General features: G+C 35.1%; 3 protein-coding genes and 1 pseudogene across 3 annotated transcripts; 2 read left to right on the top strand and 2 right to left on the bottom strand.

Annotated features, from left to right (window-relative positions):
- Window positions 1-924: 924 nt before the first annotated feature.
- Window positions 925-11,977, bottom strand: LOC142620901 (uncharacterized). The gene is made up of 15 exons (XM_075794208.1): window positions 11,492-11,977; window positions 11,339-11,396; window positions 10,597-10,812; window positions 10,166-10,441; window positions 9,878-10,012; window positions 9,666-9,791; window positions 7,678-7,722; window positions 7,458-7,556; window positions 7,113-7,255; window positions 6,885-7,008; window positions 5,831-5,905; window positions 3,316-3,702; window positions 3,113-3,205; window positions 2,215-2,371; window positions 925-1,289 (listed from the first exon to the last, which is right to left on the bottom strand). The coding sequence occupies exons 1-15, from the start codon at window positions 11,866-11,868 to the stop codon at window positions 1,078-1,080; spliced, it is 2,523 nt and encodes an 840-aa protein (XP_075650323.1). The 5' UTR covers window positions 11,869-11,977; the 3' UTR covers window positions 925-1,077.
- Window positions 11,978-14,224: 2,247 nt separating this feature from the next.
- On the top strand, window positions 14,225-16,391 carry LOC142620493 (large ribosomal subunit protein eL42). The gene is made up of 4 exons (XM_075793858.1): window positions 14,225-14,364; window positions 15,395-15,574; window positions 15,942-16,016; window positions 16,145-16,391. The coding sequence occupies exons 1-4, from the start codon at window positions 14,362-14,364 to the stop codon at window positions 16,202-16,204; spliced, it is 318 nt and encodes a 105-aa protein (XP_075649973.1). The 5' UTR covers window positions 14,225-14,361; the 3' UTR covers window positions 16,205-16,391.
- Window positions 15,641-15,815, top strand: LOC142622981 (U2 spliceosomal RNA; annotated as a pseudogene).
- Window positions 16,392-18,866: 2,475 nt separating the features above from the next.
- LOC142622018 (16.9 kDa class I heat shock protein 1-like) lies at window positions 18,867-19,869 on the bottom strand. Its single transcript, XM_075795426.1, has one exon. The coding sequence runs from the start codon at window positions 19,665-19,667 to the stop codon at window positions 19,104-19,106; it is 564 nt and encodes a 187-aa protein (XP_075651541.1). The 5' UTR covers window positions 19,668-19,869; the 3' UTR covers window positions 18,867-19,103.
- Window positions 19,870-22,163: the final 2,294 nt, after the last annotated feature.

A 22,163-nucleotide genomic window follows, 5' to 3' on the forward strand; every position in this document is an offset into this window, starting at 1 on the left:
CTGTATGGTGTAATGGGATTTGAAATCCGGTAGTTGGATGTGGTAGATATTACTAGACTTTGGCCCAAATAGCACTAGCCTCACTAAACTTTATGCCATCTCTTCCTATTTTCCATTGGACCCAATAGTTGTTTTCAAAATGCTTTTGTAAGTTGTAATTTTATTACCCTCTAACAGAAACCCAGAGTCTGAAGTATATTTAAATCTAAATGCAGCGTGCCAGTGAAAGATCAAGTCAAGAAGCCACTGTCGAGCCAGGAATCCTCCAGCAACACTGCTGGGCTTCAGGAGTCAAAACCCATTTCACAAAATCGTTCAGTTTTAAAAATCAACATTTTGTTTTTAGATTTGCTTAAGGTCTCCTCTTTCCTGGGTTTTTCTTTTTTTTTTGGTGAATGATGCACTCCATGGTTTACAATTCCTGTAGCTAGAGAGGAATTGTTGAAGCTGTTACAACTATTTTAAGAGTAAGGATGGTGGGTGTAAATCGGTATTGCAAAATAAACCAAGACAAATTGTTGAAGATGTTACAACAGCTTCCATCGATTTCTTCGATTTCGGCAGCATCACTAGAGGCATTAGAGGCATCAATGGCTTCTTGACTCTGCGGTGTGAAGGGGAAGAAGCCTAGGCCTTTGAGATCTGATTTTCTGATTTTTGTATTAAGAAAGTGTTTTTTTTTTTTAAGAAAGTTTCAATTTATGACGTCCGCTTCTAATGATAATTATTTATCATCTAACCAAAATATCAATCTATTTTTGGTGTAGGCGATAATTGAACCTCATATTCTTATTTAAACACCAAGCTAAGACACCAATCCTTACTCTACTACCCCCACCAGTTTGAATTTATTCTCATTCTAATTTCTTTCTGCCCTTTTTTCTAAGTGGAAAAACAAAAAACACTTTCAGGCCCTTGCTAATACCAATGCGCGACCAAGCCCTTGCTAATGCCAATGAGCAACCAAGTAAAATGGTAAAATCGTCGACAAAGCAACATGTGACCCTTTGCACTGTCATATGATTTTAAGAAAATTTGTCATGCACCATACAGTAAAATTTGAGACCCACTAACACATTACTTTTTAATAAACATCTTTCTGAACTCATCATTAGACTTCGGCTTTTCATCTCCCTCCTCAGTCTTCGGTTCATTCGAAGTCCAACCAAGTGGTTTAACAACAGCTCTCGGGATTGCAAATGTGTTCTTCCCCTTAATCTGGACGTTATCAAATCTATGCTTTTGAGTAGCAGATCCTCCAGCTGTACTGCTGTGATCAGCACCATGCACTGCCAATTTAACTTCAATAAGTGAGAAATATTACACAAAAGGGAGCTAAGGGGCAGGGCCAATAGAATAGAAGAAAAGATATCATCAAAAACTAAAATACAAGGGAGTTTTAATGAAGGGAGGGCAATAATAGATAAAAGTCCAATGCACCTATTGCAGTGTAGAAGTGCAAGAACATTCACTTAACATTTGTTGTGTGCAAGTACACAATCCATAAGTAAAACTTATGTAAGTGAAAAAGTATTTTCTGAATTGGTCACATAAATTTAATGTTGTTCAATTTTAAACAGAAAGTTCAAAAAACATACAATATTAACATGATATGTTAGCATAAAAGTCTAGTCCCAAAGCTACATTTTTTTCAAAATTAATCTTAAGTTATAGAACTTTGATAATCCTGTCTCTCAAATATACTACAAACTCCATTCATCCCTATACAGCTAACCCATCCATTTAAACCATGACATGAGCCCAATCCTCCGATCTCTTGTCCAGTTAGAAAGTTTCTACATCATTTGACGTGGTCTTTTAGACAACAGCTACTCTTCTAAAAACTTAAAACTCAAATAAATGAACCAAAGGGAAAGTTGGGAAAGTTATGAAAGTGTATCTTTCTGACTTTTCAAAGTGCACAAACATCTTGGGTCATCCCAAAATGGCATAGTGGACACACAAAATGGGATGGAGCCATGGAGGTCCAGCTTTAACATAAGTGAAAAGCATCACTATAACATCTGATACAGAAAGGCTATCTATGGAGAACAACAATTTGGGGAAACAAATGAAATAAGCACAAAAGTACAGCACTGCCACACACAACATTTAATTAGTAACGCAATTGGCACAATATAATGCAACCACACACACAAGCATGCCCTAGTGCAAACACGTGAAGTAAAGAATGATATAAATTCATTAGCCTACCATATTCCCTTTGGCCATCACTGTGAGAGTTATCTTTTTTGTTTCTGTTTGGATTTGACCGAGCAACACTCACCCTCTTTCCAAGTAACATCTGTTTGTTCTTTTCTACAGCTGCAGCAAGATGAGCATCATCGGAGAAATCCACATATGCTAGTCCCTTCACAAATCAATTAAAAAATTAATAATAATCATCATCATCATCATTCATTGCTATGGACACAAGAATGTTACAAGTTCACTATCATTAAAGAGTTTCAAGCAGATCTTATAGAAGTATGTCTAGCTTACATATTTTGTGGTCCACTGCCTTGATTCTATCACCGTAAATAATAACTGAAAATTTTTCTAAAAAGGCAATTCTTTTGAAATATGAAACATGTCCTTCTCTTTTGTTGGGAGGGAGGGAGAGAAGGGGGGGGGGGGGGGGGGGAGAGGTTGATTTATAACCCATGGCTCTAACCCATAAAGCCAGACTCAACGCTGTTTCACTAAGCAACTAATTTAAGATTTAGCAATCAAAGAGATCAGATACCTACCAAAAGTTTAAGCACAAATAAACATAATTGTCCTATTATAGTTTAATTGTTTTATAATATTGCTAGGAAGCATAAAAACTAGGTGCAGAGATGATAGTTGCACACATACAAGGAACACAGATTACAGAAATTAGTGTAAATGGCCCAAAAAACCCCCCACCAAAATTTATCGCATGCATTTCACAAAGAAGCTTGATAGTATGACAAGCCATCAAGTGTACTTTAGGTGAGAACCACGATATGACCCTTGGTTAAATTCAAGCCTTTAGTTCATCCTTACCTATCACCATCTAGAACATCTACAGAAATGTTCCATATGAAGACACAAAAAAGAAACAAAAGGGAATGGATAAGAGACAGACCCTTGATTTTCCCGTGAATTTGTCTTGCAGTATTCGAATAGCAGTTACTCCACCCACATCACTGAAGAACTTACGTATATCTTCAGAATTCGCCTACAAAAATTGTGCCATCAGTACTTGTAAAAAAAAATTTGTACCATCAATAATAAAAATTCAAGAGTCTGCTCCAAGAACAAGGAGAAAAAGAGCGTGTTTTGGCTCACTTTAAGGTTAATGTTTGATACAAATGCAGTGCATTGATCCTTGTATACTTTAGTTTTTCCAGGGGTAGAATCTTTCATCTGTTGTTTTCCATAATTGTCTTTCATCTGTTCATTTCTGCTATTTTCTTTGTCAGTCTCGGCATTCATCTCTTCCACGTCATTTGTCTCAACTAAGTTCGGCTCGTGGGCTTTATCCTTCCCATATGCTTTCTTTGGGTTTTGAGCTGCATCTTTCTGTCGCTTTGCAGGAGACTGTTCTTGGGTTAAGTCTGAACCTGGCCTTCTCTTTTCACGAGCTTTTTTCTTAGAAGGATTTTCCCTTTCATCTGTTGATTTTGATTCCTGCTGTAACCTAAATAACTGGAGCTCTTCCAGGCGAGGAGTAACCTAAGAAAGCAGAAGGGTGAAAATTGTAAACAACAAGAGATCTCCAGAGACATATTTCTCAAGAAAATAGGATTGACATATTGATTCGCTGCACCAATTTCAGTGAAACAGATCTAATGAATTATTTCTTAAAGAAAATGACAGGTTTTCATTTGCTTTTGGTGCTTTGTCAAGTCCATGTCAGATATTGTCCAACTACAAAGGACCTAAAAGGCAAAACAGGATCATTTTGTGAACATGATAGTTGAAAAGTAGGGTATATTACAGGGGATAGAGACTCACAACACAATCAGCAGAGGACAAAACAGTTTCCTTCAATGAATAAAGGATCAGAATATTGAGGTTTATTAAAGGCATAAGATTTTCAGTTCTTTAACACATCCAATATCTTCTTCTTTTTTCTTTCTCTAATCTGTTAGGATTTATTGATCTCTTTGATTGTAACGGTTAAATTTCATTTAAGCGTTCCTCTAGTGTACTACAATGGAACCCCTTTTTGCAACCTTATGCAATATTTACTTCTTTAAAAAAATGAATCCTAAATATAAAAAAGTTATGGTTCACTGTTCACCTTACCATATATCCGAGCATCAATATATAGCTTAATCTTGCATCTAAGTCAGATCTTGTTCATGTTTCCATGCATTCAGTTAAATTTTTGTTGAGAGGCATGGGTGATACAAGGAAGTCCACTTGGTAGAATGGAGTAGACTATGCTCACCATGCAATGAAAGTGAATTGGGGATTTGCAAATCAAGCATGTTCAATTGAGCTCTATTAGGGAAAATGGTTGTGGACATTTGGAAATGACAGACATCAACTTTGGAGACATTACTTGTTTAAAATACAGAGAAACTTATGGGAAGGTAGGACTACAGAGGTTACGAGGAGTTTTCACAGGATAATCCTTTGGATGAGTATCAGTGGAGATAGGTGTGTATTTTCTACACATATCAAATTCAGAATTGGGGATGGCACACAAGTTCAAATTTTAATGATCTTCGGTGTGGAAATTCTTGTCTCAAAGAGTGATTTCTAGATTTGTTTGGGCTGGCTGTAGACACAACTGCTTCAATTTCCCTTACATGACTGGAGGGCGGAGTTGAAATCCTCACTTTCGGCAGGCATTTCAATTTAGGGAGCCGGAGTCTCTGGACAATTTTTTTGATTTGCTGCATTCTAATCTTCCAACCAGCCAAGTTGAGGACCAAGCATTCTGGAGGTTCACCAAGTACGGAAAGTTTGAAGGATGATCTTACTATAACACTTGATGGGTTCTACAAGAGTTCACTTCCCTTGGAGAAAAATTTGGCATGCCAAAGTAGCCCGTAATACCTTTCTTTGCCTGGACAGAACTTTTGGGTGGGTAATATCCCTTTTTTTTCATAGATAGCGTGTTTTAATCATCGGTTGGTGTTTTATGTGCAAGAATGGCAGGGAATCAGTTGAGCACCTTCTTTTCATTGTTCACTGGAAACAGATATATGGTCATTTGCGTTTGCATTCTTTGGGGTATCCTAGGTTATGCTGAAAATAGTGATACATGTGTTTGACTAGGGCTGAAGCATAATTTTTATCTTGGGGCCCGGGGAGCCCAAGTAAGGGTATGGAAGAATATAAATCTAGAGTTAGGGGGTCATGTGTAATAAACTTTATTTTGGGGGGAGAGGGGTAACCTTATTTTATTAAGGCCAATAATAATTCCCCCCCCCCCCCAAAAAAAGTGGTTCCACCCATGGTTAGACATTTTTTTTTTCTCAAGTATGGTTAGACTATTGGCACAGAATATTTCATCATCATAAACATCCAAATGATTTGAAAGGTCATCCCTTGTGTGTAATGTTGGACAGTTTCGAGAGAGGGGAACGTTGGTTTGTGTTGAAAGTCCTTATCATGCTATCAACATTCAATGTGGAAACTTTTGTTCAATTGGCTGACTACCTTGGGTAGCCCATCCTCTTCATATTTGGAATTTTATTTTATAAGTAAATAAAGCTTCATTGAATAAAACAAAAGAAAAAAAGAATTTCTATTAGCCATTCATATGTACTACATACAATATATATGAGCATGGCACCAATTTTGTTCATAAACATTCAAATCAAAACAGAAGCAGAAAGGAATTTACCTTTTGTACAGCATGGTCAAAATCTTCAAGCGTACCAAATTCCCTCTCAAAGCGCAACCAAGAATGGCAAATGTCCTGAATGATTCTGTTTTTTAGGAAGGGAAGATATCATCTAATCCAAAATGTATTACATAGCAAGTGAACTAAACCTATATAGGATTCATATGCCCAAAATAACATCAACAAACACCATGCCAATACAATTTTTCAACTTAGAAAGTGACAGTATCTACTTATCAAATTAGTACAACCGTTCAAGAAATTTTAGTCTGAACAAATGAAGGTATATGACAAACAAATGAAAACAAGGAAAATCAAGCTAAAGGTGTATATGAAAGTAAACAGATACCTCCATCAATATTTTAAAAAAATAAATAAATAAATAAAACACTCATACACAAGTAATATGAAAAATAAAATAAAATGATGATATAAGACCGGAATGGCTTGAGGTATAATCCACCAAAAGCAAAGTTTTACTTGAAAACACAATCTAAACCTCTAGGATATTTCCGGTTCTATGTAAGGCATTCATTAAACTTTTGTTTTATGTTGTTTTTCATTTAACTCATTATTTCACTTAACCTTTGAGAAAACTGCATTTCCACTATTAAGTTTAAATCTATTACCCTTCAAGTCCAGTCAATCTTGTCCTGAAACCTTTTGTTTGTAAAAAACAATTCATTGTCTAACTTTGCATATGTTCACACCTAGATTTCATCAATTAATATAATTCTCAACAAATAAAATACACCTATAATCTAGGAAGCACGGACACAGACATGGACATGTTTACAGGTACGACACAGAGACCTGAGCAATTGCTGAAAAATTATAACATGACAAGACGGGTATAATACTGGTACAACAAGGATATGCCACCCCGAATTAAGTGTTTGTGCTTCCTAAGGCCAAGGTAGTAATGCATATTATGTAAACCTTCTGCGACTACCATAAATGCAGATTGATGCCTATTGTATAGGAACTAGCAAACAAACAATCAAGTAAAAATGTGATGAAAAGCTTTTGTATGAAAAAAGAAAATTAACCATACCTCTGAGCCAGTCCCAGCAAATCTTTTACTGTAGCACCTCTTATAGATGGACCTGGCTTCATTTGTATGACCCGATTCAATTTCCATTGCTATATAACCTTTCCAGGCTTCCAACATTGAACCACTGCAAAATCAAAACAGCAAGTTGCTGGCAAACTAGAAAAGAAGTTACAGAAAAATCAAATGATTCTATCTTCTTAATATGGCAGAAAAGAAATATTGTCAAACCAAATCTTTAGCAAACTCTCCCAAACTCCACGAGCTGCATTTAAATCTTTTCCCAGATTTAGCTCTAAACGGGCCCAATAACCATGCAATCGCACCAAACCCTCTGTGTTCTTCCAGTGCTGTGATAAGTAATCCGAAGCATTCTGGAAGTAATAGATTATAATCAATGAAAGAATCAAAATACATTACTTTTCAAAAAATAGTAACAATAAGTAAAAAATTCACTATTCAACATGTATTGAGGTTACATCAGTCACCCAACCCACAGGCCTCTGTGAGGCGCCCAAAAATTAAAATTCAGAGACAAAGACTGGACAAAACCATTTGGTTTCGTTGACCGGGTACCTGAAAGGTTTCCCTTATTTTCGAATAATCCCCTACTTCACCAGTAAATGAGAGTCTTCGTCTTAGGCCATCCGCTCGAGTGAGGAATAGATCAAAATACTGAAACAACAAGGTCCAGTAAACAGAGGTAGTCAGCTCAAACTTGTACACACACATCCACACATATATATAATTGGATGTTAAATTAACTCATAAAAAGTAATTAAGAGACTATCCACACCTCATCAATGGTTGAAAAGGTGCACTGCAGTGACTTCTCAAATACCTGAAATCAATGAGCAAAACTATCTGAGAAATTTTTTGTATATTCTTTTCCCTGATAAGCAAAATCACCTGATTAGCTTAACAAAGATGCGGAAATCCTAAATTGGAAAAAGCAATCTACTGTTTCCTTCTAACAAAGATGAAGATAGTACCAAGAATGTTAATTATATGAAGGGAAAAAATATGGAGAGGAAAAAGAAATAGAATAGGAAGCAATATCTACATAACATTTATCAAAATATTCAGCCCTATGCCCCTATCAAAGGAACTAACATGCAAAAAAGAAAGCAAAAGCAATAATAACTTGAGAATCAATTTAAAACTTACTTTAGGAGTCATCAGAATTTCTTTATATATTTGTGTGTGGGTTTGGATTCAAACAAAATAATTACTGCCATCTGACAAGCACCTAAATGGACCCCAAAACTCAACTGAGGAAACATTTATCCTCAGTGACACCTGTCCAAGACTAATATTCCGTTTGGTTCAAGGGAAGAAGGAAGAAAGGGAAAGGGGGGAGGAAAAAGGTACTTTACTCTTGTTGAGTCTGGTTGTAGTTGAGAAGGGAAAAGGAAATGAAATGATTGGGAGGAAAATGGAGTGAGAGGGAGAGAATATTTAAATTTTGTTTTTGATAAGTACAAAATTTAGAAAAAGAAAAATCAACAGGTACCCAGGTAGCATACTAGATGCTCAACATATCTCTAATTTATGACATTACACTGATCAATAAACTCTAATAAGTTTGAGTAAAAGAGACTTCCCGATGCCGACATCCAATCAAATAGAGTTTGCAGGAAATAGGATTTCAGATCTGCAGTAGTTCTCTCACACCCATTAAAGATTCTTGCATTCCTTTTCCTCTAGATGCACCACATCAAGCAGAGAGAATATTTAAATTTTATTTATTTTTAATCCCACCATTTTTTTTTTTGATAGCTAATCCCACCATATATATAATGCCCTCCCACTATTCCCTTGATAGCCAAACCTCATGAGGGACGAAGTTTTCCTTTCTTTTCCATTTTCTCTTCTTCACCTCTCTCTCGCTTTCCTTTCTCTTTTTTTCCCCCTCCATTTCGCCAAACATAGTATAAGAGCAGTCTAATGGAATATTAGCCTCCCCAAAAGAATGCCTCTTAAGATATCTAAAAATTAACCCAGGAGTCCAAATGCCCCCATGTTCAACTATTAGCTTGAAGACTTTTTAATCAATACTTGAAATTTTTAAATTAAAATAAATTAAAACCTAATATTATAAAGTGAATATGAAGTACTTATACAGTAGTACTATATGAACGATCCCAAAGAAAAGAACCAAAACATAGTATACAGTATACACTTAACTAAGACAACAAGCTTGTTTGCATGAAATGAAACTTACACAGGCCAAAATGAGTTCTCTTTAATTAAGTAATCTCTTTCTTCCTTTTATAGCTTTGAGCCAAAACCTACAGGTTGTGCAAACTTTTACCAGGATTTCACATATATTATTGAATTGAATTTAAGAACTTCTGTATCTAGAATCTTAGCTAACTATACATGGCTAGTAGTTTTTCCTCAAAGCTCAAAACAGAGGAAGAAAAAAATCAGGAGGAAGGGAGAGACTAAGGAGCAGTTGACAAAGCTTGCCTATATGCTCCGTTTTTTTTTTTTTTTTTTTGGTCAGTAACATTTCATAAATGACTAATAATCAAAATCTGTAATTGAGGATTTGGAGAGACAGATGCAATTTATGCTAAAAGGATGTAAATGTCTCTTAATCAGCAGCAACAGATTTTCCTCATTAACCATGATAAAAAAATAAATTAAATTTTTTTTTTTTTTTTTTTTTTAAAAAGGTTCAACTATGATACTTGTTCATCTTTAATTTAAGCTTCAAAATTTTAAAATGAGTTCCCATAAAACAAGTGCTCCAAAGAAAAGGCACCAATTGTAACATACAGCAGCTAATTCTTCCTCAGAAGCAAGGCCACGTTCCAAGCAAAGCAAATATCGAACCCAAAGTTCTCCAACCCAGGGACAATTCTTTGTGGCCCTGGAATAAACCTCTCTCACAACATTGCCTACCTGAAGACAAAGAAATATATAAGGACTCGGATTGCAAAAAACACTCCTCAGGGAAAAAATCATAGCAAAAAATTAGAAGGGAAAACCTTCAAGGTTTTGTCCAAATAGTGAGTGTAGTCAAGCCATATGTCACTTGCTATTGGGAAGTCAGCAATAGCACGTTCATAAAGAACTTGTACCCGGGCTGGATCTCCAGAAGACTCTTCAAATTTTAAGTAGATCTGCAAAATCATCTCTTTTTGAACTTAAAATATAAATAAATAAAATCATTTCTGTACCAGCACAGAGAGAGAGAGTCTAAATAATATAAATGCACTTAAAACTCATGCTTTCTTAAATGAATCTAGTAAACTTCTAATTTAAATTCTATATACCACAAATTGTTGAAGTCTTTCTGAATCAGATATATCCCGCCTTGAAATCTGTTCCTCAAGATGAACACGTGCATTATACCCCTCTAAGGCTTTCTGGTAAGCTGTGGCAACATGAGAAGAAATCCCATCCAAATCACTGGATTCAATATCAAGAACTTTTCCTTGATCCACCTCCCAAGCCTTATAAGCCTGAAGTGTTGACTTCATGTTAACAAGAGGGACAGATAACTGTCGGTGGAATAAAGTTCGAATGCGCTGATTCTGCTTTTCTTTTGCCTGCAATATAAAAGAAGAGCCTCTCTTACATATAGATCTTAGACTGAAAAAAAAAAAAAAAAAATTGATAATTCCTAGCAATACAGAAGATTTTTTAGTTCATATCATAAAATTCCTAATCAAACAAAAAAAAAGGTTACTGAACAAGTTCTGACCTGAATATCAGACTCATCAATAGTAAGCAATATAGCTTGCTCGAATGTCCTGTATGCTTCCCATAGTTTGATGCCTTCAGTAACATGCAAACCAGCTGCAGTTAAAGCATGCTCAAACAGATTTCTTGCCTTTGAAATGCCAGCAGGCAAACAATCACGTACCATTGGATCATATTCATGAACAAACGCCAAGTAGTCACACCAAAGGGAAACAGACTGCAACAAAAAACAATCAATTGCCCCGATTCTTTAAGCAATACCTTGACCATCGTTGTTAGGAAAATATGCGGTTAATAATTTTCCCAGGATTCCACATTCAGTACAGACTAAAAGTGATCCAAATTCATTCAATCCAAATACTGAAAAGCCAAAATTCTAATACAAAGTGAATGGGTTTCCTCTTTTTGATATGTACAAACATAAATAACTAATAAAATTTGAACATCCACGCGCTCTTTTCACTCGGATATTGGGATTAAAAAACAAATCCCATCTTCTCAATTATAAACATATTTTCAAATCATATGGTTCACTAAGTCAGAGTACAAGCTGATTAAGGTTTTGGCAAAAAAACAATCTTTGTGCCAACAAATCAACATTACAAACATGCTAATGTTTGGCAATGTAGCTAAGAAAGTAGATGCATATATATTGTCATTCATGGTGGACATTTTTTGAACTAGTACTATGAGCAATTTTAAGAGAGAAAATCCAAATTCAGTTATCAAGATCGATAACGAACCAGATAATCGAACACGCCTCGTTCGTAAAGCTTTTCGATTGAAGCAACAGCCTCGGGCCTACAATAACAGTAGCAACAAAACGAAACCAAGTATTATGCAAAAAGAATTGATCAAAAACACAGAAGCAAAAGGGTAAGGGATGAGGATGATACTGAGTGGTGACGAGAGAAGCTTCGTCTTTAGCCCAATCCTGCCACATGGAAGGAGTCAATGGGAAGAGGAGGCTCATGGCCTCTCTTGCTTGTCTCAGCTTCTCAATCTCTCCCATTTTCCTTAGTAGTCTTATGTACTGGACATGAGAGTCGTAGTTCGAAGGGTTGGAGGAGAGCTCCGTTTCCAGGGTTTGGAGCTCCACTTTCTGCTGGGATTCGTCTTCGGAGTCGGAATCGGATTCGGATTCGGAGTGCGAGTCGGAGGCATCGTCGGAAGGGTGAGAATTAGGGTTTTGGGGCACGTCCGGCATGGGTTGGTCGGTGATTTCTTGTTGTTCTTCTTCTTCTTCAAGTATGGTGGTTAGGGTTTCCTCCATTGCAAATGGAAGTGTACTGAGTGCTAACTGCAGTAGACACGCTCAAAAACCCAGAGAGTCTGAGTCTGATGAGTCGCAGACAACTTGAGAATTTGGGATCGCATGTCTTTTCCTCCTTTTTTCTTTCATCCAAAATTATTTGAATTTTTTAATCCAAAAATTAACAAATTACCTTTTTTTTTTTTCTTTTTTTTTTTTTACTTGCAAATTATTTGTCCTTTAAATCAATTTTGTTTCTATAGTTGTAAATTTTATCATTTTCATCCTTCAAATTTATATTCATTGCCAAGTTAATACTATATTACTAGTCTCATCACACAGACTTTTTTTTAAGAAAAAATAAATAAAAACTTTGTGTTTTTATTTATATATATATAATTTTTATTTTGAAAATCTAATATATAAGTAGATAAAGTAATTTGAAAATCAACAGGGAAGTGACTCTATTTTTTAAGCAATGTTTTAGTAAAAGTTAAAGTTGTATTTTTACCATATTGTTCTTTAGTTTTATCTCTACTTAAATATAGAAATGTAGGAGTATTTTAGAGTCTTGAAAATGAGAAATTCAAATAGAGAAAACCCCTTAAATAATAATATAGATTATATTTCATTTTCAATAAAGATATAAAATTTGGCTTTATCCGATTTTGTTCATAAATAATCAAACCACTAATCATTTTGAAAAATTAATCTCTCAATGAAAGAGATAAATGTGGTTGTAAATCAACCAAATCATTTATAAACAATTTGGACTTGACTTAATAAAAAAATAATTAATTTTTTCTTTCTATATAAACAAACAAATCTTAAACCTTAGTTTTAGGCTTATTTAATAAACAAAAATATTCAAAAAAAATGTTCATGAATAGGTTCATAAACATTAGATCGATACAAAAAAAAAGGGGGGCTAAGTTTAGGCTTGTTTATGAGCTTAATAATAAGATTGAAAATTAAAACTCGTATCTTACCATAATTTTAATTAATTGGAAGTTTGGACCAAATCAAATATGGTTTATAATAAGCTTGATAGTGTACTTGTATTGGATTTGAAGCTTAATAGCTTTTTTTTTTTTTTTTAGAGAATTTCAATCTATGATGTCCGCTCCTGATGATGCTCTTTATCATTAGACCAAAATACCAATCAGTTTTTAGTGTAGGCAAAAATTGAACCACAGATTTCTGATTCAACTATCAAAGACTTAATAACTTGAGTTCAAGCTTTTAGACTTTTTGACGAGGTTGAACTCAAATATCATTTATAGGCATGGTTGAGTCAAGCTTTTACTATATAATACATAATATGTTAATATTATACCAAATCAATAAGATATAAACAAATTAAAAAAATATTGAAATATATTAAGAAAATATATATATATGTAATACAATTTCGTTATGATCCTCACTTTACTATTCTTGATAAATCGTTAAGAAGAAGGAGGGTACTCATTTTGGGGTGGGATTCCGATTTATACACATAAGTTCTTCATCTCCTCCTCTACCATTCGTTATAGGTGTGAGGATACTTGGGCCAAGTGTGATGGGCCAAGGGCCATGCCTGAGGACATATGGGAACCCGAGGATGGTCGAAAGGTTTGATAAATATCGGGGTCAATGAGTCGAGGACAAGAAAAGGTAATAACAAACTAGTGGTAGCTCCCGATGAGCTAAGCTTTCAGGAAAGTATTGTGAAAGGTTGGAACCCGGTTATCTTGAGAATGTTGTGCAAGAGGTAACCATTATTTTGAAGACAAGTTTAAGGGAAAGAAGCCAACAATAAAGGAAAAAATAATTGGGAAGATGGTTGCTACCACCAATTGGGCGCATTTATGTGGAAATGACACATGAACAGTAATAACTCAGTTTACAACTATTTACAAAGTTTCTAGGAGGTTTTTGATGGGACAAACATCCAAGAGATCATCTATAAGATCAACAAATGGAAGGCTGAGATGAATTCAATCAACTATGGCCCACACTTAACTCGCTGAGACATTTTCTTGTAAAATCCATTCTCCAACAAATATATTGTGTTGGGTTTATTGGGCTATCATCCATTGTTAGTAGGCTGAGGGTTCAAGTCCTTACAACAGGGTAAATATTAGATAGAATATTTGTGTCGTACATTAAAATTTTCAATTGAATTCAACACATAGTTATGTTGCCAATAAAGCACAAATACTATTTTTATTTTGTGATGAAAATTAAATCCAATACAACTATTTTATTATTTTTTACTCTACAAAGTGTTAACACTCTGTTACCCTTTCAGGCACAGGCCCAATTATTCACTTAAAAAACCGGGACATCAAATTCCGAGGTCCGAATATAAAATCGGGTGCAGCCAAACAAACAGAAAAAAGTAGCAAAGCCCAAACCCTAACAAGCCCCTAGCCGTAACCCTATAAAAGCTAAACTAATAGCAGTGAGCTAGGGTTTTTCCTACACCAACACGCACGCCTGGTTCGTTCGCTTGCTCTGATTCTCATCACCATGGTACTCTCTCTCTCTCTCTCTCTCTCGCTCTCTTCAAAGTTTTTATGGGCATTTGGTTGCTCTAGAAATGAATAAGTTATTATCTTTGTGGGTATTGGATTTTGCTATGCTTAGCTCAAGATTGATATCTGAACATACTATGTACTGATGTAGGGGTTTGTGGGCTAGATTTGTTAGCTTAACTACCCATGTATGATTTGTTGCTTAGTTCATCTTGTTTGTGATTTGGGTTCTCTCATATATGCTTGTTTATTTACCCAATTTCTTGGTTTAGCTGCTACCCATATGTGGTTTGGTTGTTTGTTCTTATGCTTGAAATGTTGTGTGGGTTTTAGGCTTCTCTGGTGTGTAGTTCTCTTTGTATAATAGCCACCATGAAAAGTGGTGCAAGGTGATAGCTTGGGTATATGTGATTTGCTTCTTGTTTCTGATGATGGCAAGGTGATTTTTTATTAGATTTTTATTTAGGCGTGATGTATCATTTGGTGTAGGAAATGTGATTAAATGGGGATTATGAGTTGTGGAGTACAATGATATGCATGAAACCAGTTTGTGTTTTTTGAAGAACCATTGCTTTTGATGCTAAGGTTCTTTTTCTAAAATTGACTCTACTAGGAGTGTTTAGGTATCTATATGACTTTGAATATTGGGATAAGGGAGATGGAAATAAGGCCACTGTGAAATGATCATAAATGGGTGCAGTTTTTGGTGTCTATAGAACTTTGATTTTGAGGTAAGGGGAATGGAAGTAATCAATAATGTCCTTGAGAAATGATCCTAAATAGTTTACAGTTTTAGTTTGATGTTCTCGGTGTTAATTAAATTTTCTGGATATGCTCACTTTAGAAGATGTTTGTAATGTCATAGCTGCTTGTTTTAGTAATCATAAAATGGCGGTGGATCACTATGCACACTCATGGCTGATTTTCTCTTGAATTTGCAACTGATTGCTGTTTTACTAGCCAATGGCACATGGCCAAAGGGTACCTACCTTCACTGCTAAATATGGTTTGTATGCTGTTAACCACAGGTGAACGTTCCTAAGACAAAGAAGACCTACTGCAAGAGCAAGGAGTGCAAAAAGCACACCTTGCATAAGGTCACACAGTACAAGAAGGGAAAGGATAGCCTTGCTGTTCAGGGAAAACGGCGATATGATCGCAAGCAATCAGGTTATGGAGGGCAGACAAAACCTGTTTTCCACAAGAAGGTATGATTTTTACTTCTGTCCTCTCCTCCCTTGCATGAATGTAACTCTCTGCCGAAAAAGAACCAAATCATATTTCAAGATTAATTCATGTTCTTATCAGTTTAATATCTGATATGTGGCCCATTGGGTCACATCAAATTAAACTAATTTTTTAAGGGGAAGGCCCACTACAGTAGCTTGCTACTGAGGCCTTTTAAGTGTTTCCCATGCGATGCACTAATGCAGGCTTGGCACACCCCACTGAAAAGAGGAATAATTCAGAGTCCTTCAAGTATTTTTTTGGTTATTTAAACGGTTAATGGAAATCTACTGTTACATGTAAAAGAATGTCTATTGTTGATATATTGACGGCTTCTTTTGTGAGCAGGCTAAGACAACCAAAAAGATTGTGCTAAGGCTACAATGCCAAGGCTGCAAACACGTTTCACAGCACCCCATTAAGGTAATTGATTTGCAACATTGTTATTTCTCCACAGATTTTCTCGTTGTTTTATACACGCTGCTGGTTTGTTATGGCTTTTTTATTCTTGCCTTTTGCTAATGCTTGGTTGTTGCAACTCGTTTTTGCAGAGGTGCAAGCATTTTGAAATAGGAGGAGACAAAAAGGGGAAGGGAACTTCTCTTTTCTAAATGATTGTTCTGTTCTATTATTATGCTGCTTACTTTCAGTTATGTTGGAGCCTGAAGACAAAATATGGGATAGTTATTTGCTGGCCTAGGAAAACATTGAAATGAATTTTGATATATTTTATTGCAAAAGTTTGATATTGGAGTTTGAATTAATGATTATCTGTGCAAATGAAACTACTTTGTGATTGATCTTGTTCTCTTGGGTCAAACGTATTTTAATGACTGGGCTTGAGTTTGGTCTTTGGACAAATCTCTATGTCTGTCCCAGGATATGCTAATTTTGATTTGTGTTGTGGTGCCACCATTATCAATGGGTGAAAGAAACTAGCTCCAGTATATTTATATTATGATGGCTGATGAGATTTGTTATACGGATAATTTGTGGCGTCTCTTTATACATTTGGGGCTAATTTCGGTTCAAAATTCAAATTTATTGGGATAGATTATAGTTATCTTTATTATGTACAAGTTTTAGGTTTGAATAATCTTGGTAAAAAATGAGAATGGCTAAAAAATATCGTTAGATATTTCAGTGAAATTTTATATTACTTTTCTATCAATGCCTATTTTTGTACTCATAAGAAAACACAATCTTCTAAGCAAATTGTTTTCCATAATAATTAGCGTACGCTCTAGAAAACTACTTAAATCCATTTTCTTATTCATCACATCACATTTAGAACATTACTTTTAATTTATTTCACTCCCCCTTTTTCTTTGTTATTCATTGTCTCGCTCTTCACCATAGCAATGCCTCTCTCTCTCTCTCTCTCACAACTACATCACTACAACCATGGCTCACCACCACTACAACCACCAAAAATCACATACCTATACTCATTAAATCACATACTCGTATTCATAATGAAAATCACGGCCATTAGCAGCAGAAACTAGCTACCATCACTACCACTGCCACTCTCAGTGGCAACCCACTACAACTACCGCCACAGCCTATTGAAAATCACATCCATCATATGCAACTCAACCATCGTTATTGCAACACCAACTAATAGAGGGAGCAAAGGAAACAAAAGAGGGAGAGAGTGTAAGAAGATTATGAAAACTGGTTAATGACGCATATTATTAAGAACGTATAAAAGATAATATGAAAATGTGAGATAGAACACAGAGCAGGATACAACAAGCTAAGAGATATTATTAGATTCAACAACTTTTTTACATCAAACATATGAGACATTTTACAAAGGCTTTACTCACTTTGCCCTTTCCAAAGATACAAGGGGCCTATTTATAGGCAATAACTTACAAAAATAATTTATATTCTGAGTATAAGGAGTTTCTATAGAAGACAGTAGGGGCTGGTTCCCTGTTGACAAATGTCCGAGAGAGTAGAGGTCCTGATTGAAATTGGACTGACAAATGTCAAACTGAGTAAGGGGGCTTGGTTTTTGGTAATCTTTATTCAGATATGGCTCTGACAAAGGAAGAAATATCATTGGCTCTGACAAAGGAAGAAATATCTCTGACTGCTGGAGATAAGGGTGGCATGCTTGAAGATGTTTCTAGGACAACTATCATTATCACAACACCAAGCTAATGCACCATTGCAATCCATTACCATACAGACCGAAATCTACCATTGCACAACCCATCTAAACCCAAAACCCACATCCCATATCTTATGCCACCACCACCGCACCACTCTATGACCCACCAGCAAAACCTTAAATCTTTGGTTTGAGATGACCCAAATGAAACCATAAACCTAAACCAATATACTCTTAAAGCTTTGGTTTAGAGAGAGAGAGAGAGAGAGAGAGAGAGAGAGGAGATCATAGAGAAGCTTTTTTTTTTATTATTTTATTATTGTAATAGAAGAGAGAGATGATAAAATAAATCACTTTTACATAAATAGGCTCATCCATTTTGCAGACTTAGTAATAGGCTCGTCCACTTTGTCGACTTAGTAATATGCTCGTCCACTTTGCGGACTTAGTAATATGCTCGTCTACTTTGTGGACTCAGTAATAAAACCATCCACTTTGTGGACTTGGTAATAAAATTGTCCACTTTGCGGACTTACAATAAACTTATCCACTTTGTGGACTCAGTAATAAACTCGTCCACTTTCGGACTTAGTAATAAACTCGTCCACTTTGTGGACTTATAATAAACTCATCCACTTTGTGGACTTAGTAATAAGCTTATCCACTTTGTGGACTTACAATAAACTCATTTATTTTGCGGACTCAGTAATAAACTCGTTCACTTTTGGGACTTAGTAATAAACTCGTCCACTTTTGGACTTGGTAATAAGCTCGTCCACTTTGTGGACTTATAATAAACTCATCCATTTTGTAGACTCAGTAATAAACTCATCCACTTTGTGGATTCAGTAATAAACTTGTCCACTTCGTGGACTTATAATAAACTCATCCACTTAGTGAACTTAGTAATAAACTTGTAGCTTTGTAGGAGCAAACATGCACACAAGTTATATTTGAATAACTCCTCTTATTATGATGAATGCACATATCAGTAAAAAATTGTTTTAAAAAAATAAAACTCAACCCTTTTAGCTTAAAAATTACTATAGATAAGAGTCTTGATTAAAAGAAATGCCAAAAAGAAAATAAACTGGATTGCATTTCGAGTGCATTTTTTGCAAATATTTCTACTTATTACGGAGGCCAATATGTAATGTTTAGGCAAAACTCTAACTAATATTAGTATTAGAATCTCATGTCTTAATTAAAGTATGGCCGAAATTTCCAATTTATGGAACTTGATTTTATTGCATGAAGACCAGATTACAAAAACTTGAAATACAAAACAAACTCCCAGTACAAAGTAGTGCCATATCTTCCTTGAAACATAAATATTACAATACAAAAGTGAGACACAATAAAAAAAAAAAAATGCAGAGCATTATGCATTATATCTCAGCCTTGGTAGCCTTAATGTCTTCACCAGAGGACCCCTCCACAGCAATGTTAATCACTTTAGGCTGCCTCTTCTTCTCCTCAGCAAACTTTGGCACCGTGATCCTCAAAACACCATTCTCAAGATGTGCCTTAACATGATCCAAATCCGCATTCCCTGGCAACCTGAACTGCCTCCAGAACTTGCCATTAGTCCTCTCAGCCCTATGCCACTTGTCACCCTCAGCTTCTTCTTCACCTTTCCTTTCTCCACTGATCCTCAACACTCTGTTCTCCTCCACCTCAATCTTGAAATCATCCTTGTTTATCCCAGGCACGTCCAAGGTTATGACATGAGCTGTGGGGGTCTCCTTCCAGTCTGCACGTGCCAAAGCGAGGTTCTCAATGCCTTTGGGGATGGTTAGTGGGGTTTGTTCAAGGATTCTAAAAGGGTCCTCAGATGGGAGCATCATGTCCCATAGGGACCTTGTGTATGGCATCAACGCATTGGCCTGTGTGGCCACGAGACCAACGAGTACCATCACAAGCAAAGAAATGTTATAGCTTGGCTTGCCCATTTGGGATTGAAGTTTGGAATAGAAATGTAGTAGTAGTTGAGAGAAAATGAATGAATGAAGGATATATTGAATGGTGGGTTTGCTTTAATTTGTGAGCTTGTAACTTGGTTTGTGTTAAAGGTGGGGTTGGGGTTTTATAGGAGATGGGAGAGGTCAGTTTTGTGCGTTTGCTTTTCTGGATTGTTCTCGATATTGTCCTGAAATGTAGAGATAAATTTGGATGGATGATGATGATGTGGAGAAAGAGGGGTATGGCTATAGAATGTTCCCGAGAAAACTAAGGTGGGGTTTGGGAAATTTTGGTATATTTAAGTGATGAGTGATGAGTTGCGAAAATTGAACGAGGAGTGATAAGCGATGAAAAAAAAAAAAACCAAACAGCCTTTTATTCAACCATCATAAACTTTACTAGTCGACTAATTAAAACTTGTGAAATCTCTAATCTTATCTAATGACTAATAAGAGGACTTTTAAGGAGCATATATAAATCATTGATTTTAACGTAGTTAGCAAAGACCCCGATGAAACTAAAATATAGTTTCATTTTTAAATCAGGCAAGATAGGCCACATTCTTTATATAATTGTAAACCAACATTTGTACATGATGTTTAAGTATATTTAATTACTAATATTTTATTTTTAAAATAGATTTTACGACGACGAGTTAAGTATCACGAATAAATTTTTTTTTTCCTAGAGTAATTGAGGTCCACTCCTTAGTCCTTAGATGCATCGGAGCACCTACTGAATTCTGTACTTAACTAGATCGAACAAGCTGGAGAATGTTCATGTAGAAGAATTTGAGAGTTATGTGCCTACTATGATAGGAAGACAAGCAGAGCATTTGTTGAATTTGCATAGAGTTACCAAGATTTTGCATGCCCCGACTAATTTTGGATTCTTAAGAGTGATTTTTTTCCCATTTGAAAAGGTTCTTCGTTGATTTTCAACTTCGTCACCAAATTTTTGTGTCTTTTATTGTTTTCATTATCTTGTTTTTGGGTGAGTTATGATGGTGGTTGAATTACATATTTGCCTTATCTATATGGGATTGATATTTAGGAGGAGAATTTATAAAAAAAAAGTGGGTTTACATTTTTGAAAAAATTCTAAGATCTCATAAAATGGCACAACTTGTACTACAACTGATCAAGTGGTAGACTATGAATAATGAAGAAAAAATTGTGCGTCCATATGAAAGTGACAAATAGCCCATCATAGTCTGACACAAAAAAAGAGCCATTCATTGACTTGGGGGCAATGGCCTCCCTAAATTTTGAAAAAAAAAAAAATTCAATAGTATGTATATAGCTACCTAATTTTTAGCAATTTGACTCAATGAAATTAAACTTGCCCCATCCCATGAAGAAAAAAAGAGAGAAAAACTTGTCCCTTTAAACCAAAGAAAAGGCTCATAAAAAAAAAGAAAAGAAAAGAAAAGGCCCATAAAAAAATTACTTAACTGAAATTCAAAAAACAAATTAGAAAGCCCAAAATATTAACTCAACAACAAAATCAATAATAAAAAGTTAAAGAAAACTTAGCCCAATCAACAAATTTTACAAAAAGATTAGCCCAGCCCTTAAAAATATTTGAAACAAAATCAATGTGAATCTCACATACCAAATCATTCCATCAAATTCCAAAAAAAAAAAAAAACTAAATGTGAGAGACACAGAGAGTGAAAGATGCAGCAACTATGAGCTTGAGTGTTAAGACTTGAGCTCCTGACAATGAGTGTCGAACTTGTTGGGCTTCTGAGATCGAGCAGTGTATGAATGCAACAACAGTGAATGACGAAATAGGGTTTAGCAATCCTTCGGTGGACCTAAAAGTTTCTCCAAAGCTAAAGATGAATAGAAATGAACAAGTTCAAGTATCTCTATACGACACTGACTACTTTATCATCTGTTTTAGATTTGGATTCTATTGGCTTTTTTTTAAAAATATTTTATTATCAATTAGCAAAAGGAGATGGCAACAAAACTACAATCCTTCCTTATCCTTTGCTATATTTGCAACTTTTTTTTTTGCAGATCCATTTACATCAAATTTTACATAATCAAAGCTTAAAAGTTCCTATCCTAAACCAAAGTCTTTTACGTTTTCTTTTAACAAGCCTAACTCAGCCAAACTTTGGTTTTTAGAATTGACTAGTTGCAAACTCATATGAGGATATATAATTATTTTATGATGTGATATAATTTATTTTCTAAATTTTATTGTAGATAATTTTTTCTCCGTAAAAATTAAACAGTATCTAAAAGTACTTTTCATGTTTGTATTCTTACAGATATATAATTTTATTATTTTTAGTATTTTTGGTTGATATTATTCTTTTTATAAGTGGTCCATATTCATCTAATGATTTTTATCATGCATTATTTTTTCCTAATTTTTGTTGGTACAATTAAAATTTTTAATTTTCAAATTTATTATTCTAAATTTTCGTTCTCCTTAATGAAATTATCTTGATAATAAAAAATTATCATATA

Source organism: Castanea sativa, chromosome 1 (genome assembly GCF_040712315.1).
Source record: "Castanea sativa cultivar Marrone di Chiusa Pesio chromosome 1, ASM4071231v1".
In the NCBI taxonomy this organism is placed as follows: Eukaryota; Viridiplantae; Streptophyta; class Magnoliopsida; order Fagales; family Fagaceae; genus Castanea; species Castanea sativa.

Coding starts and splice junctions, on each gene's coding strand:
- LOC142620901 (XM_075794208.1), bottom strand. CDS start 11,868: ATGGAGGAAACCCTAACCACCATACTTGAAGAAGAAGAAGAACAACAA. Junction 11,397..11,491: donor GCTTCTCTCGTCACCACTCA/GTATCATCCTCA, acceptor CTGTTATTGTAG/GCCCGAGGCTGTTGCTTCAA. Junction 3,703..5,830: donor TTGACCATGCTGTACAAAAG/GTAAATTCCTTT, acceptor CTGCTTTCTTAG/GTTACTCCTCGCCTGGAAGA.
- LOC142620493 (XM_075793858.1), top strand. Junction 15,575..15,941: donor AACCTGTTTTCCACAAGAAG/GTATGATTTTTA, acceptor TTTTGTGAGCAG/GCTAAGACAACCAAAAAGAT. Junction 16,017..16,144: donor TTTCACAGCACCCCATTAAG/GTAATTGATTTG, acceptor TCGTTTTTGCAG/AGGTGCAAGCATTTTGAAAT.
- LOC142622018 (XM_075795426.1), bottom strand. CDS start 19,667: ATGGGCAAGCCAAGCTATAACATTTCTTTGCTTGTGATGGTACTCGTT.